The sequence below is a fragment of the Amblyomma americanum genome, chromosome 9 (assembly GCF_052857255.1).
Source record: "Amblyomma americanum isolate KBUSLIRL-KWMA chromosome 9, ASM5285725v1, whole genome shotgun sequence".
Lineage (NCBI taxonomy): Eukaryota > Metazoa > Arthropoda > Arachnida > Ixodida > Ixodidae > Amblyomma > Amblyomma americanum.
Genome location: NC_135505.1, coordinates 100,429,027 through 100,457,005, shown reverse-complemented (window position 1 = coordinate 100,457,005; position 27,979 = coordinate 100,429,027). Strand labels below are relative to the sequence as shown.

Genomic DNA, 27,979 nt, shown 5'->3' with positions numbered 1-27,979 from the left:
GAATCCTCCCCATGCCCCACTTCGCCGAATTCCACAGCAGGAAGGAAGCGCGAGCACAACAAGCTTCAAGCCCCAACCCCACCTAACCACCCGCGTGGGAGGGCGCTCTCAGCAGGAATCGGGCGCAGAAGCTCAGCAGGGTAGCCCGTAAAACACGAAAATCTTCATCGTCGGAATGCGCCAAATCCGTGAGTGGCGCTTATTCTGAGTCGAACACCATGTGTCAAACTCGGAAGCCTGGTTCCCGCCACCCAGACTGCCACCCCTACCAAGGAGGATATTAAGGTGGTCATCCGTCCAACGAGAGCCTTAGCCCTAATGTATTTCCCCCAATACAGTATATCGGCAGCACTATTCAAATCATGCCAGACCCCATCCCAAGTGGAGGGAAACTATGTCGTGCGCCCTCACATGGGCATCCACATCTGTGTAGATCTGCTACGTGCGCTTATTTACTACTTGCAAATTAATTTATATTAGGTGAAGCTAAAAGTTGTCAATCACGCAACTTCATTTATTAACTGTGTTTTGTTTGTATTTTATAGTGTGTATTTTGTTTACCTCTCCACATATATTTTTCTCATGCATTATGTGTATTACTTGACAGATGGATGCCACTGCTCTGTAAAGGTTTTCCGGCCTCGTCAAGCCGAAAAAGTTTTTTCCCGGAAATCTTTCCTGTTGTTCTGGTAAAATAAATTCAATTCAATTCAATTGTGGCCATTTGTACGGGTAACCTCGCGTGCGTGGCGTAACGAACTGCACATCCGTCGTTATTTACTCTGCGCTTGCGAATGATGGTGAAAATATTTAAGCACAGGTAGAGGTGGGTGGCGAAGAGGACGGCGATGTCCTTAGTCCGGGACTCCATTGGCGAAAGCTGGTGCCCTTGCTCGTTCAATAAGCTGACGTTGACTCTCTTCGCCCGAGGTAGACAGTGCTGCCTCCCACCTCTCTCGCGTTGAGTGAGTTATAATAGCAATGACTTTTTTTTGGCAGGCTCATACCACATGGTACAGGTCTGCATTCTCCCCGCAAAATTTGCGTTTTGATTAGATCGAATTCGTGTTTACGTCCTGTAGTATATATAATAAGGGCTGTGGAATGTCCGAGTCAAATCTAGGGAGTTAAATATCTTCGCTTTAAGGCGATAGCGTTCAATACACCCTTCTCCAGAAAATCCGGCACCGGTGTTGTGAGCGAAAAGCACGAGCATGGCTCTGGCAGGTGGCAGCTGGCATGACCGGGCACAGATTGGTCGTAGGGCTGTGCGATGTCACGTGACGTGAGTGATTTGGGAGGAGTTGGCAGCTCGGGCTTCTCAAATGAGATGAAAGGCTGAGGGGAATCGAACCCTCCAGAACCGTTTCATTGCGAGTCGTGCATGCTCCTCCTAGGCCACCCAAACGTGGTAGTATGGCTTTATCAAGCGGTGCTTTATATGGCCGTTAACCCGCCAAAGTTATCGCGTCATATCCTTGAGGCGGAGCTTAAATGCCTCCTCCAATTTTCGCTAAGGTTTTTTCTTGCGAAAGGACAAAAGTTTGAGCTTGTTTTTGGTCACCTTCACACAAGCAATGATCGGCGCTGTCACAGCTGTGACACTGGCGCCTAGGTGCCAGTTTTTGCAATTTACGCGCACAGGAAAAGTCTCGTGGTAGTATCCATGGCGTAATGTGTTTGTCTAACGTGACATCACAGTTTGTTGGAATCCGAGTTTCAGGCTCCTGGTTTATGGTGGAAAACTATGCAGCGCCTGCCAATTACTTCAGTGTTAAACAAACAACTAGCCCGAACACAAGCTATACTTGTCTTGGTGTTTTATATTCTTTTTCGCCAATTCATTTGAAAAAAAAAAGAAAAATTAGGGAGACTTAATATCCGTCTTTAAGGGTATGAAGTGAGATCGTTAATCGGTCCCGTAAGCTGTTCCTCTTGCCCACGCAGACATGGACATTGTTTTCTCTTTCACCATCACTATCAAAATGTGAATTTGAAAGGCAACACGACAAACATATAAAGGCCCGCTTTATTACCACGCCGTACAAACGTGCCTGTGTGGTATAGCAGTAGCTATCTTTGACTTAGAACGCGAGGGTCAGGGCTGGGTTAGTTTCCTGAATGTTTACCCCACTTTTATTTTGAGCGCAGTTTATTTAATTTATATACTTATATGTTCTGATGACACTTGAGTCATGTTGCAACCTTATAATCACCAGTTTTGTAGTTACTAGTCACTTTTCAAATCCGCTCTTCCACGTAGACGCAGCCACGTTTTCGACGAATCCGGATTTTTCGCTGACACAACAGAGCCGTCGGATTTTGTGCACGTTTTTCGCGTTAGAAACTATCGGAACTAAGAAGTCAAGCTCTCAAGTTCTAGTCAAGTTATGTAAGGATAGACAGTCCTACACTACAACGACCCTCATTTGAGTCTTTGAGATGCTGTAAGCCCCCACAAGCTAGAGATACCACATGCCACCACAAAATTGCAAGCAGCTGGATGTCTAGAAATATATACCAAAGCGAAGTAGCCCATTTTAAAGATTTTGCACCCGGTTATCCAGCGCAAACACTGCGATTTCCGCATCACGCATACTCGATAAGATGCACGCTCAAAAGTAAAGGCAACAAAAAAGAGAACACATGGACTCCCTCCGTATCTCTTCCGAGGTCTCGAGTATCGGTGTCAGATGTGTCCGCACTTCTAGGGGCCATACGCGACAGTGATCTCCACTCCAACCTTCTCGTTACGTGATAAGGCGGCCCTCTAGAAAGGGGGCGAGCTGGCAGGCAGTCTCTTCCGGCGAACGTTCTGCCTAAACCGCTTTCACCACTAAGCAGAGCCACTGCCGCTGTTCTATCGGAGCCACTTGCACAATGTGGCTGGTATAGGAGACGCCTTGCGCAAGAAGTTGACGACGAGAGAAGCTGGTTTGCGGGTGTCGCGTTGCTCGGAGGGAAAATATTTTTTCGACGCATGTTGTTGGCTGCGAAGAGTTGTCACTGGCCGACATGGATGCCTCCAAGGGTGCTGTTCGTGTGCTGGTTCTGCTGCTACTTCTGGGTTTGTCCAGCCGAGCGGAGCACGCTGCCAGACCGAACATCATCGTAGTGGTCTGCGATGACTTGGTTAGTACACACACCCCTGCCTTGCTGCTCTTCACGTTTGGCCCGAGTTCGTCTCTCTCGAGCACCTTTCGTTGTTACAAGGAGTTAAATCATCACTCCACACCACTTTATTACCTTCGATGCCCCCCAATTTCGCGGGTATTAGATTAGGAGTGGGTGAAGGAGTATGTGCAAAAATATCATGCCTTAAAATGGATAGACATATGGGTGGATATATTTACACAGTTCCTAAAAAAAAAAGATTCGGAGAGCAAACATGGCTGGTCCTTTTTAAACAGAGAGTTGTTTCAGCAGGCTGAGTTTATTAATATTTCTTAGTGGCCTTGACTGTTCATTTAGATAACGCAATGCTTTCCAAAGTCAACACTTTCATATTAGGAGCTCGTGTGCCGAGAAAGCTATATAGTTCACGCTTTTCATCCAGGAAGCGGCAGCTACATTTTGATGGGAGCGAAATGAGAAAATAGGCGTATACTGAGGTTTAAATACAAATTGTTAAAGGCGCAGAGGCAGGAAATATTTCTTTACGTGTTCTTTCTGCGGGGTGATGCGTAAGACAAATTAACACGTGGAATTCACCGGCCCGCGGCAAATTCATTTCATTTTATTAGTCTAAATGCTCCATTGGGGCTGGTGCATAATGGATGGGGTAACAAAGCAGGATAACAAAACAAAACTCACAGCAACACCCACCTAATTGCAGCATTAGAAGCTTTTGATATCAACAGCTTGTAACGCTGTCGCGTTCTCAACACGTAATGTAATTAGGTGTCGCTGTGAATTTTTTTGTGTCATTCTTTCATGGTTGTGTTTTCGAACCCCTACATGTGTGTCTGCACGCAACGATATATCTCGTTAGGTCACCTAGCTGGTGGTTAAATGTTTCACACGAAGGTGTCTGGAGGTAGCGGCAGAGACGCAATGAAGATACATCGAGATGTATAGTTGTCACTTCCTTTCCTGGAAATCACGTGATAGACGGTGCACCTTTTTTCCCTATGAGGTTTGTAATGCTATCGCGTTCAAAATGATTTTTTTTTATACAAGCTGCGCGGCGACACTTTCGCCAAATACCGAGTGACAGGTGTAGGCTGCGAGGTGGTGGGGTCGTTTCAGTCGGTTTCTGTACTGAGAAAAAATGGCGCTGGAAAAGTGGTGGTACGGGCAGGTGGGCGTGAAACCTGAAGAGTGTGTCTGGTTCGGTATAGGAAATGTGTGAAGCAGGCGCGCAGTTGTAGGGCTCCTGATGTAGTGTAAAATAGGAAAAGTTGTGGTACAGACAGGTGCAATAGCAATGGGACGGCGAAATGAAAGATGCGGTAGGTCGGATTCGGATTTTAAGGAAAATATACAAACGTGACGTTGCGTGAGTAGCCAGAACGCGTGAATCTAGTGGCCCTATTCTAAACCACGTCTAGAGCATTAGACTCAGTAAGTTGTTGATACAGATGCGAGATTGATGAAGTCGAGAGTATGACGGAATCTCGTTGGGCCGGAGGGATACATTTTAAAAAACAGAGACACCGACCAGTAAAATGAAATTTGAAATTTACGTATCAGCGCCCAGAACGGGGGCCTTGTTCACAATCGAATCACACCAATAGTTTCCATTGTGAATTGTTTTTTTGAGATGCGCGATTGCGCATGAGTATTCTAATTTCAAGCTGCCGCGGTGGCTCAGTGGTATATTGTGCTCTGCTCAACCTCAATCCCGGCCACGGCGGTCGTCTTCCGATGGAGGCGAAATGCTAGAGGCCCGTGTACTGTGCGATGTCAGTGCACGTTAAAGAACCCCAGGTGGTCGAAATTTCCGGAGCTCCTCAATACGCCGCTCTTCATAACCTGACTCGCTTTGGGACGTTAAACTGACATAAACAAAACCAGAACTATAGATTGTGATATTTCGCCCTGACCAGCGTCATGCAAGTGGATAGTTTGAGATGCTGAGCGGAGATTATGAAGATCGATGGCGCTTTACAAAACCTAACCTTTAATTAGCAGATGAGATGGTGTCCGTCATTGCACATGCCAGGGTAAATCACAAGAAAGGCACCTAAACACGGGATGGCATTAGAGCTACTGGGACAGTAAATAGTTTACGGGAATGTATTAGAGGGTTACGGCGGCGATAACGACATAGTTTTACATTCAGTAGAGTTCAGTCTCGAACTATACGGCTAGACGGCACGCACAAGAGAATGAAGGAAGAAGGAGCGAGCTTGCGGTACTGACGTATAGGTTGAGTCAGAACCTATGAGGATTACTCGCTGTAATTCCGAATGAATGCACTGGGTGGCAGATAGGCTGCCATGCTTTGACGTCATGCTCATTAAAGTGTGTTTACGGCCTACGGACGTGCCGGTTATATATAGCACTTAGAGCTCATTTTCCCAGCCAAATGCGTCTGCTGTGTTGCTTTCAAGAACTTCAGTGCCATTGCATGTGCTTACTGGACGCCGTAAAGCGTTCGCTGATTTCCGGTAAAGTACAGAGCAAAGTCATCGCACCGGACGCCATTGTGCATGTTCTTTCCAAAGGTCACACCTATACAAGACGAAGTCCTCTTGGGCATGCGCTGCAGCGTCGCCGATCCTCGCAACCCTCACTGCACCCTTCTTTCCACCTGTAACTTACCGCATCTTGCTGCTCGGTTTCTCTATCCGGCCTTTCCACATCCATTTCACCCCTATCGCCCTGCACCGCATCTCGTTCTACAGTCGCACATAACTTAAGAATGATGCGGCGAATGATCCCCAAAGGGCGCCCTCCAGCCAATGGCGTCACGGTTAATCCACATAATCTATGGTTAACTCCCTAGCACCTGCAAGCCCATGGGATGTCACGTTAGCAGTCGCAAGGGATTTAAACACGACGTCTTGAGAATCAGTCGGCGCCATTAGCTGGAATACCTTCTTTGAGGGAAATTCGCCGCTTTGTTCTTGAGTTCAGGTAGTGACGTCTCTTCCTCCACCGGTCGCCATCACGCACCGAATGGAGGAATATTGTATTCGTGATATTTTTTTGGTCGACATGCGCTAAAGGTGTGGACGATAAGCCAGTGCCAAACATCCAATGACGACCGAAGAGTGGGACAAGTGCAAGGAGAGAACGAGCTCCTGTCGCGTGCTGAGCGAAGAGGTATTTCTTTTTGATTTCACGCGCGCTTACTCCAGCCGTTTCTTTCTCTGGTGGCCAGCCACGTTTTTCTTTGCTCACGCGATGCCCCCTTCTTTCCTACCCTCGCGCAAACCACGGTCGACTATCCCCGACCTCCTCTAGACAACGGATGTGGACGGTGACGTTTTGTGACATGCACACCGCGTCCGCTGTCCTGACCACAAGAGCGCAGGAGGAAATCACAAAAACAGTGGCCGCCTTTAAAGAGACTGCGAGGTCAACACCATTCAGTGACAGTTCTCAGCAAAGATTGATTCTCAGCATATCTCCGGCTATGTTGACGTTTGATCGGCTCCAATATTGGCATTTATCGCCGAGAAAATCGTATCTAAAAAATTTTATCGACATTTCATTATAACTCGTGACATCCTCACCGAAAAGCACTGGTTCGCAATGGTTTGAAGTGACCGATGATGTAGCGTAGCCTCCGAAACACGCGCAAAAAAACTTTTGTCGATGCACGTATTTTAGTTGCGAAGCCGACCACTGATGGCAACAGCTGTATTTCGCGTTTTAAAAATATTTTCTACCTTTCAAAAACTCTTTCTTCGGTGAAAGCGGTCTCATTGTGATTAGAACACGGCACTTTATCGACTCGGGGCAGTTTTTGCTTGTCGTTAGTGTCCGTTTTGAAATAAGCCCGTGTGCTGTGCGATGCCAACTAATGCCAAAGCCCCTAATAATAATAATTGGTTTTTGGGGAAAGGAAATGGCGAAGCATCTGTCTCATATATCGTTGGACACCTGAACCGCGCCGTAAGAGAAGGGTAAAGAAAGGAGTGAAAGAAGAAAGGAAGAGAGAGGTGCCGTAGTGGAGGGCTCCGGATTAATTTCGACCACCTGGGGATCTTTAACGTGCACTGACATCGCACAGCACACGGGTGCCTTAGCGTTTTTCCTCCATAAAAACGCAGCCGCCGAAGCACCTCAGGTGGTCGAAATTATGCCGGAGCCCTCCACTACGGCACCTCTTTCAATCTTTTGCCTTTGACTTCCCCTCTTCTTCCCTTCCTTCACAGCATGGTTAAGGTGTCCACTAAGAAGTGACTGAAACCCCGGCTGGAATTTCTATACTGTGCAGGGCTGGGGGGACGTGAGTTTCCACGGTTCCGAGCAGATCCGCACTCCCAACATGGACGTCCTGGCCGCCGACGGAATCGTGCTGGACAGCTACTACGTGTCACCCCTGTGCACCCCGTCGAGGGCGACGCTCCTGTCCGGCCGGCATCCCATACACACCGGTACGAACAAAGTGTCAGACGTGCATGCTGCCGCATCTTCCGGCTCTCTTTAACCTCCATCTTTTCTTCACTGCGCCGTCTGCCTGAGGCGACCTGAAGTTGCCGATCTAGCTGAAGCTACGTCGCCGGCTGCGACTGCTGTAGTGCATTTTTCAGTGGTGTTACATCAATCGAGTTCTTGCTAAAGTAAGAAGGAAGCAGGATCACGCGAAAAAGATTTTACACTGCTGATCGCACTTTCGGGAATGCAGCCTTAATTAAGCCTGATACGAACAATGTTGTGATATGACTACATTAATTTGTGTGGCTGTTTAAAAATTAATAATTGCAATTATCTTCCAGCCCCGCCGCGGTGGCTCAGTGGTTAGGGCGCTCGACTACTGATCCGGAGTTCCCGGGTTCGAACCCGACCGCGGCGGCTGCGTTTTTATGGAGGAAAAACGCTAAGGCGCCCGTGTGCGGTGCGATGTCAGTGCACGTTAAAGATCGCCAGGCGGTCGAAATTATTCCGGAGCCCTCCGCTACGGCACCTCTTTCTTCTTTTCTTCTTTCACTCCCTCCTTTATTCCTTCCCTTACGGCGCAGTTTTGGTGTCCAGCGATATATGAGGCAGATACTGCGCCATTTCATTTCCCCCAAGACCAAGTATGATTATTATTTCCCAAGCAGTAGTCGAATAGAGCTCAAGAACAAAGCTCAACTGCGCCTCAAATTAGGCCTTCTAACCAATGGCGTCGACCTATTCGCATGACATGTCCTCAGCGCTACGAGGCTGCTTAAAAGCGAATGCCTTATCGTTGTCATGTTTTATGTGCGGATTGAAGAGACGTGTACTTAAACAGGCGTTAGGAACTCGTTAGGAATCATAGGAAATAAGCAACTATCTTCGAAACCTGGAAATATTAAGGAAATGCTACTGTTATTGACTGCTCTCGTTTCTATAAGGGAGGTGGCGAGTATAAAATTCGTCGTAAGATCATTTTAAGGGAAGTGGGAACCATAAAGGCAACACGAAGGGGAGTAAGCCGCCGCCTTAGCTGTGTTAATAAAGCGGCGCTCGCAACATGTAGAGGTCGTGAGTGCGTTTAACACCGGCGGCATGTTGTTTTGCTAGTTTCGACCAAACTGTCTCGTATATAAATGATTATGCATTTAGTTTTACTGTTGGAACAACGACAACAAGTGGTTGAGACAATCCCCCATGTCTTGTTGGTTCAGCGTTCGCTCTTAACTATAGCAAAGAAGGGCGCAAGTACAACTCAAGGCATCAGAGAAAGCGCAGTCATTTAATATGGCAGTGGAGGTGCAGCTGTGGACTAGCGATTGAGTTGTTGCAAATAGCGCTGCTAGTGGTTAGCTAGGTGTTGATTATTCAATTCTAGTCCGGATAAAATCCAAGGAGAATTGGCGTGTTTAAGTATAAAGTAAGTATATTTATCGTCTTTTTAGTGTCCGGACGCTACTTTGCTCCCAAAAAGTCATATAATTCCTTATCTTTACCGTGTTTTATCAGAAAAACTAACCCGTCCTTTCTGTTTTGGTGAGAAGAGATACCGCAGGCAGCGATACGGCGGCAAAACCTTTTCACTGGCGCGACAGGCTTGCTGAGAGATAAAACGATTCTCGCAGTGAGAGGCGAGACGCTGACATTCTTTATCTGATTCGCAGGGATGCAGCACAACGTTATCTACTCCGCCATGCCGTACGCGTTTCCGCTCCAGTTCAAGCTGATGTCGGACCACCTCAAGACACTCGGATACGAAACGCACGCAGTGGGAAAGGTCAGCGTGTCGGCTTTTCAAAAAAACGGGTTCTTTGTGGAGGGCTGCCCTTTCTTATCTGCTAGTCTGGAAGCCTTCGCTTCCGCTATCACGCTTGCGGCGGCATGCTTCAACGCGTTTCCTATGTCGTGGGTCACTGGTGTGTCACGTCGTCACAAACTGAGTCGCGCGATGAAGTCGCGGGACAATTCAGATTTTGCAAGGAACCTCCGAAAAGCACACATCTGCGGTTCCAAGAAGTTTGCTTCACCTGCCATTCACTGGTGGGCCGTGTCGCACCCAAGAAAATTTAAAGGTGGCCCACCCGTGGGCCATGACGCACATTGATTAGAACTCCGAAAATTACCGCCACACTGAACGTGTTAAATTCGGTAAGTTCATACTTCCCTACCACTTGAAATCATGCATTTTTTTTTGCTACCCGCCGCATCTACACGGCGCTGTGGTGAGGCGGGATAACAGTGCTGGGCACAAAAAACGTAAAGGTTCAATAACAAAAAGACCATCGTCATAGCATGACCTATCTTAGTTCATAAAACAAAGTATAACATTGTGGATAACGATAGAAAAAAAGGCACGAAATTAAAATTCATGACTAGGTGTAACAAACGCTGCTCCAGATATCACCGTCGAAGTAAGAAAGCTCGTCAAAGAAACATCAAAGGCACAAAAAAAATTGCTGAGAGACGTGATTAAACTATGTGTTGGCAAAACATTAGCATGAGCAGCTTTTCATGCCTTTACCGGAAATGGTGTTACTTCTGGTCTGGTGACGTCATTTGTCTACAGACAATGAGAATTATGCGGCCTAGTGACCTCTCTCCTCTCTAGCCAATGGGCGAATGTTATGACCGGTGGAACATTTTTCTCCCCGATGAGACTCATTGTTGTCGCATCATAAGGGAGATAACAATCGGAGTTATTTGCGGACAGTTGTTTCTGAAACGCAGTATTTGCGAAAACAGTGATTTCGGCGCCCCCTTCGAACACAGCCTCAGTTACAAGTATATGCATCCTGTAGTTCTGGGTGTGAAAGTTACACAGAGCCTAGAGTGCTATTAAATACCAAACACCGCGCCCTGAACACAACGAAACGAAATTTCTTCGCCAAAGACGTGTTGCATAAACTATTGACGATATGTGTACGAAACGTGACGAATTTTTTCTTATTAGAGGTATAGAAGCATTGCATAGCTATGTGCACGAAAGAATAACACGCACGGGTGCGCTGTGCCATAAAACCAATAGTTTTTATGCCCTAATTTTTTAAAAATCTTACAGGCCTGGTTCCTGCAGTAACGAGAAAAAACATCCCGGGAAAGAAACGGCAATCGTGTCTGTTGTTAATTTTATTCTTTTATAGTACTCTGTATAAGCAAGTGCAATTGAAACCAGCGGTGCTATGATTACGCTCGAAAAAATTTTCTTAGCGTGCAATACAAATATATTCGCTTCACTGCTTGCGCTTATTTGCGAGGTATATATCCATCACGGTAACTTGAGAGACAGTGTTATTCCCCAGGATAGTTATATTCTGAAGACCAGATTTAGCCAACTGCTACTAAGGAACGCAAAAACACAAGGGTAAGTTTATACCCGTAGACTTCTTATAGACTGTATTGCTTTTTTGTATATATTCTTTTTCTATTTAAAGTCTTTAAACACAATTTTATAAAAAGTGTGTGGCCGTAATCCTACAGCTTGTCCATAGTATTTGTATTCTCCGTAGACTAATCTATTGAATTTGTCTATAGAAAGGCTATGGTCAGGCCATATAGACTGTGGGCAGAATATATAGACTGTAAAGAAATTTTTGTAAGGGATAGCCTCCTCCTGTATATGCCATGTCTATTTAGAAGCGAAAGCGTCATGTTTGGCTCTGGGCAGTAATGTTTTGCCAATGGTGCGCATCAAGGCAATACGTTAAGGCCTATCGAAAATGTCCCATGCCTCGTTCGTTCCATACGGAGGCATCACTTTAGGCTGTGTCAACAGCCAAAGGTTTTGAGCATGGTGTCGATAAATAATACCAGTGTTCACGCCATTAGGTGGACGATTTTTGTCACAATTGCCCCGCATGAAATTTCACGGCTTAATGAAACAAGAAATCAATACGCAGAATTGATCATTCTCTATTTAACATTCATAGATGGCGGAGAGTCCTCATACCACTACCTGGCAGTGGCGCAGCCGTTAAGCGATGTCTACCCTAGCTTCCTTCTATCGGCTGCAGCTTACGCGGCGCTCTTCTAAAATTACCGAGCTTACCCTAGTTGGTGCCCTAGCTTATCCAAGCTTTCTCCCACTGGCTGGAGCTGACGCGGCGCTGTTCCAAAATTACCGAGCTTACCCTAGTTGGTGCCCTAGCTTATCCAAGCTTTCTCCCACTGGCTGGAGCTGACGCAGCGCTGTTCCAAAATTACCGAGCTTACCCTAGTTGGTGCCCTAGCTTATCCAAGCTTTCTCCCATTGGCTGAAGCTTACGCGGCGCTGTTCCAAAATTACCGAGCTTACCCTAGTTGGTGCCCTAGCTTATCCAAGCTTTCTCCCACTGGCTGGAGCTGACGCGGCGCTGTTCCAAAATTACCGAGCTAACCCTAGTTGGTGCCCGAGCTTATCCAAGCTTTCCCCCATTGGCTGAAGCTTACGCGGCGCTCTTCCAAAATTACCGAGCTTACCCTAGTTGGTGCCCTAGCTTATCCAAGCTTTCTCCCACTGGCTGGAGCTGACGCGGCGCTGTTCCAAAATTACCGAGCTAACCCTAGTTGGTGCCCGAGCTTATCCAAGCTTTCCCCCATTGGCTGAAGCTTACGCGGCGCTCTTCCAAAATTACCGAGCTTACCCTAGTTGGTGCCCTAGCTTATCCAAGCTTTCTCCCACTGGCTGGAGCTGACGCGGCGCTGTTCCAAAATTACCGAGCTAACCCTAGTTGGTGCCCGAGCTTATCCAAGCTTTCCCCCATTGGCTGAAGCTTACGCGGCGCTCTTCCAAAATTACCGAGCTTACCCTAGTTGGTGCCCTAGCTTATCCAAGCTTTCTCCCACTGGCTGGAGCTGACGCGGCGCTGTTCCAAAATTACCGAGCTAACCCTAGTTGGTGCCCGAGCTTATCCAAGCTTTCCCCCATTGGCTGAAGCTTACGCGGCGCTCTTCCAAAATTACCGAGCTTACCCTAGTTGGTGCCCTAGCTTATCCAAGCTTTCTCCCACTGGCTGGAGCTGACGCGGCGCTGTTCCAAAATTACCGAGCTAACCCTAGTTGGTGCCCGAGCTTATCCAAGCTTTCCCCCATTGGCTGAAGCTTACGCGGCGCTCTTCCAAAATTACCGAGCTTACCCTAGTTGGTGCCCTAGCTTATCCAAGCTTTCTCCCACTGGCTGGAGCTGACGCGGCGATCTTCCAAAATTACCGAGCTAACCCTGGTTGGTGCCCTAGCTTATCCAAGCTTTCTCCCACTGGCTGGAGCTGACGCGGCGCTGTTCCAAAATTACCGAGCTTACCCTAGTTGGTGCCCTAGCTTATCCAAGCTTTCTCCCACTGGCTGAAGCTGACGCGGCGCTGTTCCAAAATTACCGAGCTTACCCTAGTTGGTGCCCTAGCTTATCCAAGCTTTCTCCCACTGGCTGGAGCTGACGCGGCGCTGTTCCAAAATTACCGAGCTAACCCTAGTTGGTGCCCGAGCTTATCCAAGCTTTCCCCCATTGGCTGAAGCTTACGCGGCGCTCTTCCAAAATTACCGAGCTTACCCTAGTTGGTGCCCTAGCTTATTCAAGCTTTCTCCCACTGGCTGGAGCTGACGCGGCGATCTTCCAAAATTACCGAGCTAACCCTGGTTGGTGCCCTAGCTTATCCAAGCTTTCTCCCACTGGCTGGAGCTGACGCGGCGCTGTTCCAAAATTACCGAGCTTACCCTAGTTGGTGCCCTAGCTTATCCAAGCTTTCTCCCACTGGCTGAAGCTGACGCGGCGCTGTTCCAAAATTACCGAGCTTACCCTAGTTGGTGCCCTAGCGTATCCAAGCTTTCTCCCACTGGCTGGAGCTGACGCGGCGCTGTTCCAAAATTACCGAGCTAACCCTAGTTGGTGCCCGAGCTTATCCAAGCTTTCCCCCATTGGCTGAAGCTTACGCGGCGCTCTTCCAAAATTACCGAGCTTACCCTAGTTGGTGCCCTAGCTTATCCAAGCTTTCTCCCACTGGCTGGAGCTGACGCGGCGATCTTCCAAAATTACCGAGCTAACCCTGGTTGGTGCCCTAGCTTATCCAAGCTTTCTCCCACTGGCTGGAGCTGACGCGGCGCTGTTCCAAAATTACCGAGCTAACCCTAGTTGGTGCCCTAGCTTATCCAAGCTTTCTCCCACTGGCTGGAGCTGACGCGGCGCTGTTCCAAAATTACCGAGCTTACCCTAGTTGGTGCCCTAGCTTATCCAAGCTTTCTCCCACTGGCTGGAGCTGACGCGGCGCTGTTCCAAAATTACCGAGCTAACCCTAGTTGGTGCCCGAGCTTATCCAAGCTTTCTCCCACTGGCTGGAGCTGACGCGGCGATCTTCCAAAATTACCGAGCTAACCCTAGTTGGTGTCCTAGCTTATCCAAGCTTTCTCCCACTGGCTGGAGCTGACGCGGCGCTGTTCCAAGGGCCCTTCCTGGTCGTACGGCCCAACGTCGGCGCTCTTGGCATACGCCGGAACGGGCGTCGAAAAGTACGCATGCATCTCCATGTTCCTGGTGCTGGCTCGCTTCCCCTCTCGAGCTGATGGAGAGAATTTCAAGCCATGAAGAGAAGGAGTTGGGAGGGGGGGGGGGACGATGAAAGGACAACTTAAACCGCGAAGAATAGTTCTGGGAACCTGAAAGAGCTTCAAGCTCTCAAGAAAAGAGTCACCGAGGTTCCCGCGATCGTCCCGTTGTTATAAACGGGACCTCTGCTCCGGCGCGTACGCGAGCGCCCGTGCGCTCGCGCCGATATCTAGCACGGACAGTTATCGGCGCTCCGCCGAGGCCTGCTGGCGTCTCCTGCAGTGCGCATGCATGCGCAGACCGGTTTTGGCGTACGCCAAGAGCGCCGACGCTGAGCGCGTACACCCAGGAAGGGCCCTTGGAGTTGGGGCCTTAGTACCCTACTTTACCCGAGCTTCCTCCCACTGGCTGCAGCTTGCGCGGCGATCCTGTGGACTTACCCTGGCTTAGCCGAGTTAAGTGCCAAGTAACCGAGTTACTGAGTGCCTCGGGTAAGCGCGGACAAGTATCCACACTTCCAGTACATATTTTCCATGGACGCCATGCATGAGCCAAGTAATGTTTACGCATTAAAACTGGAAGGGGGTGCAGGGACAAAAGTAGCTAGAAGCTTATATGTGTAACAAGCTCACATAAGGTAACAGTCTAGAAAGAAATTGGTGTAAACGTCAAGGTGAAGTTCAATCGTAGATCCGGAGCGGTCCACCCGCTCCGCGACAGAGCACATGAATCCGCTATAATAAAAATAATAATTGGTTTGGGGGAAAGGAAATGACGCAGTATCTGTCTCACATATTGGCGGACATCTGAACCGCAGCGTAAGGGAAGGGATCAAGGGGGGGGGGGGGGGGGTGAAAGAAGAAAGGAAGGAAGAGGTGCCGTAGAGGAGGGCTCCGGAATAATTTCGACCACCTGGGGATCTTTAACGTGCGCTGACATCGCACAGGACACGGACGCCTTAGCGTTTTTGCCTCCATAAAAACGCAGCCGCCGCGGTCGGGTTCGAGCCCGGGAACTTCGGATCAGTAGCCGAGCGCCCTAACCACTGAGCCACCGCGGCGGGTTGAGTCCGCCAGAGATTTGTGTTTTGGAACACTTGCGCTCCGGCCGGAGCAAGCCGGCGGCGCTCGCGTGCTGCTGTCAGAAAAAATACCCAGATTTCCTTGCGCTTTTCCGCAGGCGTAGTCTGCTCCGTAACGGGCGCCGGAAGAAAGTTCCACAAGTTTCCGGTCGAATCCGCCCATTTCGGTAGAGCAGTCCGGACTGCTCCACGGAACCATTTTTGAGGATCGACTGTTCCCAGTTTGCCATTGGAACAAGCAATCCCTAATCCAAATCGGCATTTGGATCGTACTTGTTCTGAAAAAAGCGGAAAAAGTTGATCCGGAAGTGCTGCAAACCTCCAATTGGAATTCATTATAAATTACCGCAGTTATTTTGATCGTGCACCGATAAGTGGCCGAATATGTAAACCATCGACATTCACTGGAGTCATTTTTTTGCGCCATTGCAGTTGACTTTGATATAGCACGTCCGTGTTCGCACCGCACCATGTGACCAACCACGTGACTGGTCACGTGATCAACGCGTAACGAACTACGTAACAACCCATGGCGCCACCTCCTCGCCATCTGGCGTGACGTCAGAAGAATCAATGTCTCGTCTTGTCTTTAATGCAATAACTGGCCAGACAACCAGAATAACCTGGACTTGCAATAAAGATTAACCAAGGCTAACCATGCTATGCCTTAGCTTTCGCTACGTATATCCTGGCATAGCCGAGCTAAGCGCTGCCATTTTTTTTGTTTTAAAACGTGCACCATGCTAAGTACCAATAGATTGCATTCTGCACCTTCGTGAACGAATGCCAGTGGCGCACTGCCCTGCTCTCACCTAGCTGAGCTGGTCGCGTCAAATGGTGAAGCGAAGAAGATTCACTTCGACAAAAAGAAGCGCCGTCGTGGCAAATGTTTTAGAGGTTTGATACGTGCATCACAGTGCTGCCTTTACGCTGATCATAAAAACTGTGTTTTATGATGAATAGCCGCATCGCATGTTGTAACCGCGGCTAATTTGGATTTTGTACAGTGTATGCAATGCCTTTGTTGGTAAAGTACTCGCGTGGTGTTTCGGAGCGCTTTAATACAACACGTCCGGCGTAGTTAGCTGCTATTTATTTTTGCTTTTTTGTATTTCTCAGTGGCATTTAGGTCACATGACTCGGAACCATACGCCGACGATGAGAGGATTCGACTCCTTCTACGGCTACTACAGCGGCCACCATGGATACACGGACCACTCTTGTTTCGAGGTAATGATTGCCGGAAGTTTTAAATACTTGGTTTCCTTCAGAATTCAGTGAAATTCTTGTTCGGAAGACAACGCAAAATTTTACAACCAGTCTTCATTTTCAGGAAAAATCGCGACTGAAAAGAATGACATGTAAGGCTACCATCTAGCTGATAAAATGTTGCTACTTGTCGCACTACCTTTTCTTGAAAAAGCTACCCGTTTCAATATTTTAAAACTCTGCTAACGCACTCATTTGCAATTTACTAAGATGGGATGCTGAGATGCAACAAAATGAGATCAAAACGTATTTCACTTTTGACGGCAAGAAAAGTGGCGTTAAATAGATGCAATGTGAAACAAATTCTGTGCAGACTTAAAACTGCAGAGATTAGTTTGAAGTTAAACATGGGCGATTTGAGATCATCGGCACCGTTTCAGGTGATTTCAAACTGAATTAAAAGGCACCCTATATCCTGAAGGCACGTCGTTCCAAAGACATGCTGATATTGAAACTGCAAATGATAGGACAAGTTTATGCGAGTAACTTAGGTCGGACGTCCAAGAGAGTCAGCCTTGCACATTATAGCCGAAAAGTGCACAAAATTCAAAAGAACGAAGTTTGTGTGCACACGCTTATAGTGTTTGCGGAGGTTCACTAAAACGGCAGTGTGCAATGAAACAGGAAAACCAGGTTTGTGCACAGAATTTAGATTCACGAGAACAACCGGATGTGTTTTCTGACATCAGGGCTCCGAACAGAGCCAAGTATGTTCCTTTAAATGTTAGCAACAGAGACGGTCCAGCGTTATTAAGCCTGTGGGTCATTATATTGCACTACCTCGCGAAAGCGTCCTAACGCAACTAATCCCACGGAGTTTATCGTTGACCTGAGCAGTGAGGCCCATCTTGCATTACCAGAGCCTCGATTATATTTAACATTTGGGAAACTGGCACCTTTGTCCTCATAGAGCTTCGGAGGTCTGCGGGAGTTTCAAGATCCCCACAACACGCGCCGTGCTGTAAATCCGGCGTCATACTTTTCAAAAAGTTCATAGCTCACTGCAACTTTCACAGAGTGCTTATTACATGACTTCATGTTCATCCTGTGTAGGATACCCCAACTGTCGCTGAAAAAGAAAAACGCAGAGGTATCTAATTACAGTGGATGTTGGCAATGCGATTATAGAAGTTGTTGATGCCTTTAGCGGAAATGACGCCACTTTCGGTTTGATGGCGTCACGTCCGGCCTGATGACGCAATATTTCTTCAGCCAATTGTGTTTATCCCCTCTGGTGATATATCACTTCCCTCCCTCCAGACAATGAGGTTTATCCGCTCTGGTGAGGTCACATCCACCAAGCAAATGGGAATTATCCGGCCTGGTGACGTCGCGTGCTGCCAGCCAATCAGCAAATTTTATGACCATTGGCAAATCTTTTTTCGATGAGGTTTCTAATGCTGTCGCATTAAAAATGCGTTATTGTAAACTGTGGACGAATATCACGGTTTTGAAAGGTGGTGCAAATGATACGTGGGTTGGAGGCAGACGGTGATGATAGCACGTCGAAGTTTCTTGCTGCCGCGCTAATGGCCGTTCATTCTGTTTTTATTTTCTGCCACTGGCTCTCTTCACTCCTGCATCTACCAGGAATACATGAGCGATCCCAAGGAAAAGTGGACAGGGTGGGGCTTGGACCTATGGGACAACCTCACGGCCGACTGGTCCAAGTCCGGAAAGTACACCACGGAGCTCTTCACGGAGAAGGCGATAGAGCTGCTCAAGAACCGGGACCGCAGCAAGGTGCTTACGTCTCCAAGTAGTCGAGTCAGTGCAGTAGAGAACGAAAATGCTTGCAAATTCGTTTTTATCGTGGACTTGTGCAGGCTGAACGTAAAAAAAAAAGAAGATTACAAATGCACGCCTAACAAAATGCGAAGATAATGCAGTAGCTTATCCAGTGTGCAACTTTTGATGCTGGCGACGTGTGTGGCGAGGGAACTAGTTGTTCTCTGCTGCCTCTCCTTGCAATTTGTTGCTCCTACACTATCTACACTACTACCTACTATACCACTATCTATCTACACTATCTGGTTGTAACGGGGCCATACTTTGTCAAAATCAGGAGCTCACATAGGCTCACTCACATAAGTTTGGTAGACCTAAGGGCTCAGTCAAACTTAGACTAACACAGGCACAGGCTCACTGCACCTCATGAACTCAAATTATTTAGGCTCACAAGTCATTCGGACTTACTCCGACTCGCGACTAAACGTTGGTCAGCCAGTCGTAACCACTCACGACCCAGTTTAACTCACGACCGATTTGGGCTCTCTCAGTCATTTCGACTTACGCGTAGCAGGGCTCGCTCGTCTGACTTATGACTCATTTGGGCTTTCTCATTCATCTAAACTCGCGAATGATTTTTTTTGGGGCTTACTGCCTCGTTTCATCTCAAGACGCAAATGGAATCACTAAGTCGTTCAAGTGGCACGCCCTCGAGTCGACCGAGACCCGTAACAAGGGACCCCCGGAGCAGCGACATGATGGAGCTCGGTCAAAGCTTCCTAAATGTCCCCACGCGGCTCATTACCTTATCAGAACCCGCGTAAACTAGATAAGCTTCCGAAAGGAACATATGCCGTCTTTTTTGCCTCAGCGGAATCCTCTTCTGTGAAAGCAGCGGAAGCAGCGTGTTTGACATTGTAATGAATGCAGCAATTTATCGATACAAGAAAACTTATTTCGTCCACAGTGTCCTTTTAAAGGAACGCGGCCAGGAAGGAGGTTTGTCAGAAGGAAATGGGGATAGATAGGGAGTTGATCAGGAGAGGGTCTGCTGGGCAGCGTTGCAGCCGGCAAAAAAAAGGGGTGAAAGGGGGGAAAAGGATTAAGGAAGATGGAAAAGAAGGGATGATAAAGTGTTTATTGCACTAGGTTGGCACTTTAGCCGAAGTGGGGAGGAAGAGAAAAAGTTGGGGGAGTGGGTGGGAGAGTTACAGGAGGCGAAGCACTCAAGAGTCGCGTGCGAAAGCGAAAAGCGCCATCAGAGCTTCTCTCGCGTTCAACAGCTGCGGGATCTAATCAACGCGGCTAGGAAAAGCGCGAACATTATAAGCCTTCAGGGCTGACCACCAGTAGAGATCCTGTGCTCCGAACACAGGGTTGCTGCTCGTCAAAAGAATCTAGTGAACACCACGGCGGATATTCTCCTCAGGCAGTCTTTGCGGCACACAAAAAGCGTATGACGTCGATAAAGGGAATGTGATCTTGAGATTAGTGGCTTCATGGTCCTTTTTGTGACTTTCAGATATAATTATCAAAACCAAATATGGACGACGAATTATCGCGAAGTACTTGCCATAAATGTCGGGGTGTGCTTTGGCCGTTGGGTTTACAAAAATTATATGTTTGCGCACTGGCTGTTCTTAACATTTTTTTCTGATAAATGTTTCCGTTTTTTATTTTGCCGCCACCAGTTGTAAGACAGTGTGCCGCAGTGTTCCGATAGGAAAGGTTAGACCATGGATGCACATAAATTAGAAATGGTAGGTCCCATAGTGATTGCCGCCGCATTTTTGATCCGGCAAGAGCGGAATATTTGTATCGCTTTTATCTATCGCTAACGACAGGAATCAAGGCTGGTATGATCAACTTTTTCGTTCTGTGCCACTCTTATATCGCTGCGCCAAAGGCAGTTCGCGGCGACAGCGGGTCAATACCATCGGTTCAGAAAAAATAAAATCTAATGGAATAGTTATGTGATCATTACGTTGCTCCTTTCCAGTCCTAGCGAGTGTATTCATGCCAGTGTGTATGTGCTTTTTGGAAACATGGCTTCACGTTCCTGATGTGTGCAGTGCTGTAACCCTCTTGCAGCCGTTCTTTCTGTATCTCAGTCACCTGGCTGTTCACGTGGGAAACTTCTACGCATTGTTCGAGGCACCCGAAAAGTATGTCCAGATGAACAGCCACATCAAGAACCCCAAGCGACGAGATTTCGCCGGTTAGTAAACACTCCAAGCCCATTTATTCCTCTTGACTTCGACGAAGTTGACATTAACCTGCGTTTGTTCCCTCACCCACTTCGCCCTCCATGCCCAGCATTCTTGGATAAAAATTTTGAAAACTGGAAAATTATAACATACCGTCATGGAAATATTGAAGGTAATGGTCCATTATTCTGATATGTAGCAAACTATATCTTTTAAAGTGTTTCGACCGCTAGCATCGAGCAGTTAAGACTGCCATGGAAAACCTGTGGGGAATGTTTTTGACGACAGCAAAAATGTGAATATCAACAAAATACAAGTCTGCTCGCGGGAGATTTGCGAATATATTGATAATTCATAATACAACAGCGCTAAAGATGACGGACCAGAGAAAGGAGAACACAGGACAAGAGCTGTTGTCCTTTGTCTGGTCCAGAAACAGGAGAACACAGGACAAAAGAAGACAAGCGCTGTTGTTCTTTGTCTGAACCGTTGTCTTTATTATGAATCCGTACCAACTAACCCAACTCAATGTTTTGCGGAGATATATCGATAGTTGGTGGAGAGAAAACTGACGCCAACCAATATCTTTAACTTTACCCAACGATTCCAGACCAACTCGGTCCCTTCTTCAGGGGTAACTAAAATGTGCCAGCAGCAGCGGGTTGCTGCCTTTGCTCTGAATCCAACCCCCTCGCCGAACACTGCTAACGCGCCGACCACTGGATAGCCTTCGAGGAGGTGAGCGCCTTGGTTGTGGAGCCAAACGTGTTCAAGAGGCGACATGTGGAGTCGTGGTACACCCGGCTCGCAAAGGCGGCGATGAAAAGGACTCCAAGGAACGCTCCCCTCTGCGTACGTTAGTGGACTGCGCCACGTGCTAACAAAGGGAGAGCGAAGCCAGCAACCCGCAGCCGCTGCTGCTGGCGCACATAAGCCAGCCCTGAAGAAGAGACCTAGTTGGTCCCGAAACGTTGGCTAAAAGTTAAAAATATTGGTTGGCATCAGTTTTCTCTTGAAACTATCTCAAGAACCCAACCAGACGGACTTCCGTCGAAGATGTTTTCGTTGAAATATTGATAGTTGTATTGCAAAATTATAATATATGAAAAAATTGCCTTCATAAACTTTTCCCGTTGAGCAGTTCTTTTGCCGAGAACTGTTGGGCACTTTCCGGTCTCTTATCGTTACACTTATCATTTTCCTTCGCATAGCCCGCTGCGTTGTCCTGCATTGTCAGTACACGTTAAAGACCTGAGGTGGTTGAAATTAATCCGGAGTCCCCCACTACGACGGCGCTCTTGGCTATATACCTCCAGCACCGGGGCGTTCAGCCTCGCATGACCAGATAATAACACGTTCTGCGCATTCCCATGCTTCTCTAGCATGACATTCCCGGTGGTGCAGTGAGCTTCTACATTTTCGTCTCTCAACTAATATTTCCCTCTCCCTCTCTTAGCCATGCTTTCTGCGCTGGACGACGCCATAGGGCAGCTGGTTGAAGCCCTGAACGCCACGGACGCCATCCAGAACACAATCCTCGCACTGACTACGGACAATGGCGGTGCAGCCGGAGGCATCGACAACAGCGCGGGATCCAACTGGCCACTACGCGGTACCAAGGCGACCCACTGGGAGGGCGGCGTGCGAGGGACGGCGTTTCTGTGGAGCCCCACGATACGCGAGCCCAGGGTGTACCGTCAGCTGATGCACGTGTCCGACTGGCTCCCCACGTTGTATACCGCGGCTGGTACGTCCCTGCCTCTGCGATATGCCTTTTCTAAAAAAGTACGGCGCCGCTGCTGTAATTTCACACCGGTAAGAGTATATCCACCTGGAACTGGGAGTGTGAATTGTGTTTCCACTTTGTAACAGCAGGTGGCAGGTGGGGTTGGGAGTATTTTCATCCTTCCACCTGCCATGATTGTCAGCTGGCTGATGGAGACAGGGTAATCTCTCCACTTGACGGCGAGAAAAGCGAGACGTGTGCTAAGAATAAATCTGCAAAAATTAAAATGACTTAGAACGATTCAGTGAAAATGCATAAAAGAAGCGATTACAAATATAAATGGAATAAAATACAATCACATTCAGAATAGATTCATAACTGCAATAGAATAAAAGTGGAGAATGGTCAGAATTGGAATAGACAAGAGAGTGAAAGAAAACTGCTGTCACATTTCCTCCGGATCAATCTAATTGATCGACCTTAACGTTTTATTTAATCGTTCAGATTTTTGCAATGTAGGTGCACGAATGTGCTTGAAATATCTTCCTGCGTTTCCGGATTTTCGTTGTGTGCCGGGCAATGTGGAGTGCATGGAAAGTTATCACATTTTCGAAACACTTAGGAAAATTAGAGCTCTCGCCTCTTTAGAATTTATCTTCGACTTCTAATGTGCTCGCGCTTATTCCCGCCTTTTTGGAAGCTCCTCAAGATCGTTAGAAAACAGAAGAAAAGTTTATAGATCACACCCCTGGACTCCAGGAAAAGAAGCTCCTCAATATGCGGAAAACGGCGCGAGGACAATTGTCCCCCTTACAAAAGTTTCTTGAGACATTCTGTAGAGTGTCCATAGACTTTTGTGTATAAAGTATACAGACTGTCTATCGACTACCCTTTACATTATGCTATGTGCAATAGAAATCCTATTGACACTCCATAGATTTATAGGCGTACACGTTTACTAGACTGTTGTTTATAAACAATATATAGACATTGAGTGGACAAACGGAAATATCTATAGAACGGCAATATAGTCTGTAAGAAGTCTATAGACAGTAAATAGAACATAATTGTAAGGGCTCAGTGTCTCCGCAACTTCTGACGCAGGAGGGGACGTAAAGGACCTGGGCGACATCGACGGTATCGACATGTGGCGCAGCCTGGTGACCGGAGCCGGCGTGCCGAGAACCGAAGTGCTTCACAACATCGACCCCGTCTGGAACATGTCGGCGCTGCGGTTCGGCCGGTACAAGTACGTGAACGGGACGTACGGCGAAGGCCACTTCGACGGCTGGTACCAGCCTGCCGAGGTCCGCGACCTTCCGCTCGAACCGGCCGGAAACGACAGGACCTCCGGGGACATGTATGGACCGCGCTACAACTACGACAGTTACGCCTATGACCACGAGGACAACGAGACGGAGTGGTTCTACAGGTCGGTCGTGATGCCCACTCGTCCACCACCCAGTCCGGGCACAAGGTACTGACACTGACTCCTTAGTCGGCTTGGAACGTGTTAGATACGAATGTCGCCTTGCAAAAACTTCAGGCTTGGAAGGAAACCCCCCTTAAGACATTGACCAAAGAACAGCAGCACACCGGCGTACAGTTTTCATACTGAAAACGAGCCAGTTCATGCAACACACTTTTTCAAAGATTGAATGTCCCTTGGTGGAGGTATTGAATGAATTAGTAAAGAAATGCATAAGTTAATGAACAGATAAATGCCATATCTTCGTGTGAAATTTAGCCGTGACTTAATATTTACGGATAGAAGCCCCACTACCGGCTAAAGAAAGCTTATCTAGCTAATTTCATGTCATGGCCGGTTCACACAAGAAAAGACTAACACGGGAGAAAGACGACAATAAAAACAATTCAATAAATATAATTGAGAGGGTTGGCTCTATAAAAAGTAAATGCAGATTTTTGCAGAGATAGATGCTTATTGTAACACTGCCGAGACGCTGGGCTTTGTAAAAAAATGAAAATGAAAATTGCTTTTCGCGGAAAGGAAATGGCGCAATATCTGCCTCACATATCGGCTGAGACCTGAACCGCACCGTAAGGGAAGGGATAAAACGGCGCGGTTCAGGTGCCCGCTGATATGAGAGACAGAAACTGCGCTATTTCCTTTCTCCAATAATCAATTTTCCTCCATCAAAACGCGGCTGCCGCGGTCGGGTTCGATCCCTGGAACTCCGGATATGTAGTCGAGCGCCCTAACCACTGAGCCACCGCGGCGGGCATATCACAAATTTATGAGAGCCCTTTTCAGAGCCCCAATAAACACTTGACGCGGCCTTCTCTATTTCTGTACTGATGAGTGCAAGAATTAGACAGAGCTCTTTCTAGCTAATACCGCGTGTAGTAACAGGTAGCTATTATATAATCGGCCTCTGCGTCGCTGCCGGCAATACCATTGTACGTGTCTTTTCGTGCATCATGTCTGATTTATATGAATCTCTTATGATTAATTCCTTTCAATTCTTTTGGCGTCGTACTAGAAACGCCTTGGACTGGACGTGCCCAGCCGCTCGGATGATCCGGAGCTTAGGTCGCAGCATGGCGAGACACAGTCCCGACAAACTGCGCACCGACTGCGGCCAGGGGAGGACGAAGGAGTGCAAGCCGCTCGAAAAGCCCTGCCTCTTCGACATCGATCAGGATCCCTGCGAGATGAACAACATTGCGGAGGAAAACCCACAGGTACGCAGACGCCTCACAAGAAGCTTCGGCAAGCACCGCGATAAATAAACGAAGGAACACACTTTATATTCTGAAGCAGTAACTCTGGTCAGCGTGTTTAAAAGCGCCGACGTGTTATTGTTCCAGGGGGAAGAATTTGGAGTGGATGAGGCCATAGGAGAAACGGCACATGAAATGAAAAAAAAAAATCTTGGAACGATCTACTGAATTGACGCGGAGAAAATGTGATAGGATTCTTCTTTAACTTGCGAATTTATTCCAATTCCGATTCGATCCAATTCCGATTCGTCATTGGCTCCTGCAAGCTTCATTTTTGCAGAGGTAGTTGTTCAGGAGGCTGTCCATATTGCATGCATGCCTGCTGTTGTCTGATAATTTTGCTTTTACCTTTACCGGTTCCTTTTACTTTCCCCACTTGTCACCACTGGTTGTTTCTTAATTGTACTATGTATGACGATATCATGACCATGTAATTTGACAAATTCGTGTGCACAGTTAAAAGAAAGAAATAAAAAGAGTATTTCCTATCCTGCACCACGGAAAGCTCAACGCGCATCATGCGATTTGATAGGACAGGATATAGTTGAGGGGTTTAAAATTATTAAGGAAAATGGCCGGGCCCACACCGCTTCTATGTGCAATTTCACAAATGATAGGTTGAAGTAAAAGAGAAACTTCGCCCGCAACGCGAAGGTATCTCGGGAGCGTGCAGTTTGACATATATTAGGAAGGGCAAGAAAAAGAAAGAAAAGTGCTGTGCCCGCACTGCCGGTTGGCCCAAAAATATTGTGGAGATATGGGGAATCTAACCTGGGTCTTTCAGACTGCAAGGCCAGCAGGCGCAGAACACGCTACCGAGGCTAATTCGTGCAATTTGAAAGCGAAAATTTCAGATTATGATGTAAGCTATAGTTATTCAAAGAGGTCGCACTCATGAAGAAAAAAGCAAGTTTTACACATTTGCGCTGCCTTAAATTAGAGAACGAAAAAAAGAACGTAATGTAAGTTGTGGTTCAATTACATTTCAATAACTATCCCCATTTTGGCCTTCACGAACAGGTTTTCACGTACGTACCATCTTTGTCCAAACAAACAAGGCTGCACGATTTGTTTCTCACTCGTATCATCATCATCATTATCATCATCATCATTATCATCGTCATCATCATCAGCCTGACTACGCCCACTGAAGGGCAAATGCCTCTCCCATGTCTCTCCAATTAACCCTGTACTTTGCAACCTGCGGTCCCCGTATTCCAGCAAACTTCTTAACCTCATCAGCCCACCTAACCTTCTGCCGCCCCCTGCTACACTTGCCTTTTCTTGGAATCCACTCCGTTACCCTTAAGGACCAGCGGTTATCTTGCCTTCGAACTACATGCCCTGCCCATGCCCATATCTTTTTGTACTGTGCGATGTCAGTTCACGTTAAAGAAACCCAGGTGTTCGAAATTTCCGGAGCCCTTCACCACGCCGTCCCTCATAGCCTTAGTCGCTTTGGTACATTGAACTTCCGTAAACGCACACTCTTCCTCTTTATTTTCTCACTCATACAGTGGAGGTCTTACGTCTTTCCTGTAGGCTATGTGTCGCTAAAGGTGAGGACAACGTTGGTCCTTACCTTATACAGATTTAGACCATGAGAGGTAGCACAAGTGCTCCGCGGTACGGCTGAGGAGCAAATCGTTCAGCCGGATTACTTTTTGCACAGGTGGTACATATAGTCTTGGTATATCACTCCAAGACGTGGCGCATGGTTTCAAAGGAGCCACAGTGGTTACCCACCGCGGTGGCTCAGTGGTTAAGGCGCTCGTATACTGAGCAGGAGTACCCGGGTTCGAACCCGGTCGCGGGGGCCTCGTTTCGGTGGAGGCAAAAAGAAAAAAAAAGCGCACGTGTGCTGTACGATGTCAGTGCACGTTAAAGATTCCCAGGTGGTCGAAATTATTCCGGAGATCTCCATTACGGCACCTCTTTCTTCCTTTCTTATTTCACTTCCTCCTTTATCCCTTCCCGTACGGCGCGGTTAAGGTGTCCGCCGATATGTGAGACAGATACTGCGGCATTTCCTTTTCCCAAAAACCAATTTTCATTTTTTTGTTACCGTTGGAGTTGGTGTTTCCTGACCAAAAACGCGAGAATTCTTACAAACCCTTTTTTAACGCCTCATGCGAAGCCCGCTGGTGAATATGAAGCCTACATGCATGATTCCTGATGCCGGGCACGTTATGCGCCAAGAGTATGAAAACCAGCCAAGCATCATCCGCCACTGCTCTACATTAATTGCCTGCGTTTTATTTCAGATTATGAAGATAGCGGAAACGCGGCTGGCGGACTACAGAAGAACAATGGTTCCTCCCCTCAACAAGCCACCGACACAAAGGTCGGACCCACGGTATTTTAACTACACGTGGGCCCCATATATGGACTCAAATGCGTACGACGTACCCTCATCGCAGACTCCTCTGGCGATGTGAAGGTCTTTCAAGAAAACGCCCATGTTCATAGCTGCGACGATTAGAGGAAAATAAAGGGAAATGCAGAGATGGTCAATGCGATTCATTCAGCAAAGTATGCGTTAGCATGTGGCATGTCGTGGATTCGCGATCCCAACGCGCCGTCCATCCTCTGCGGAACGCGCGCACCTCGTGGTGGAGGTGTGGGGTTCACTGTGTTCCTCTCTTCTGTAGTCCTCTCCACTCACTTCCTTTTGAAGTGAAAAGATTCACTACGCTAGTCAACACCACGTTTCGCGCGAGCCGGCGTATGTCGGAGCACGAGTGACGTCACGCACGGCGCCGGTGGCAGCCGCCGACTCTCTATCTCGCTCCCTAGTGACTACTGCGCATGTGCCACTAGTAGCACTGAGCCACAGGTGTTCCCCCGCTCTCTTTCTTCTTTCCCTGCCTCCTTTATCCTTTCCTTTACGGCGCGGTTCGCGTGTCCACCGGGATATGTGCGACGGTTACTGTTCCATTTCCTTCCCTCAAAAACCAAACAAAAGAAGTGAGCCGACGGCGTTCATAGAGTTCTTTGGCGTTGGCAACTTTGCAAGGGACGTTCATTTTCACGGAAGGAAAGGCGCAAACCGGCTCCGTGTCTCAGTGGAGACCTCAATCTCGCTTCCATTTACGTGGCTTGGTGTTCAACTGCAAAAGCCTGCTTTGATTATGTTCCGCACACTGGATAGGCAGCGC

The 27,979-nt window shown here is 47.8% G+C and overlaps 1 protein-coding gene across 1 annotated transcript; it reads left to right on the top strand.

Annotated features, from left to right (window-relative positions):
- Positions 1-70: 70 nt before the first annotated feature.
- On the top strand, positions 71-27,335 carry LOC144103862 (arylsulfatase B-like). The gene is made up of 10 exons (XM_077636566.1): positions 71-3,132; positions 7,391-7,550; positions 9,219-9,331; positions 16,266-16,376; positions 18,006-18,158; positions 20,235-20,361; positions 21,807-22,097; positions 23,181-23,553; positions 24,581-24,782; positions 27,086-27,335. The coding sequence occupies exons 1-10, from the start codon at positions 3,016-3,018 to the stop codon at positions 27,257-27,259; spliced, it is 1,821 nt and encodes a 606-aa protein (XP_077492692.1). The 5' UTR covers positions 71-3,015; the 3' UTR covers positions 27,260-27,335.
- The last annotated feature ends 644 nt before the right edge of the window (positions 27,336-27,979 follow it).

What these genes read in the sequence shown, in the direction of transcription:
- LOC144103862 (XM_077636566.1), top strand. Translation starts at nt 3,016, where the DNA reads ATGGATGCCTCCAAGGGTGCTGTTCGTGTGCTGGTTCTGCTGCTACTT. An exon ending in CCGGCATCCCATACACACCG is followed by an intron (nt 7,551 to 9,218) that starts GTACGAACAAAG and finishes TCTGATTCGCAG; the next exon opens with GGATGCAGCACAACGTTATC. An exon ending in AGAACCGGGACCGCAGCAAG is followed by an intron (nt 18,159 to 20,234) that starts GTGCTTACGTCT and finishes ACCCTCTTGCAG; the next exon opens with CCGTTCTTTCTGTATCTCAG.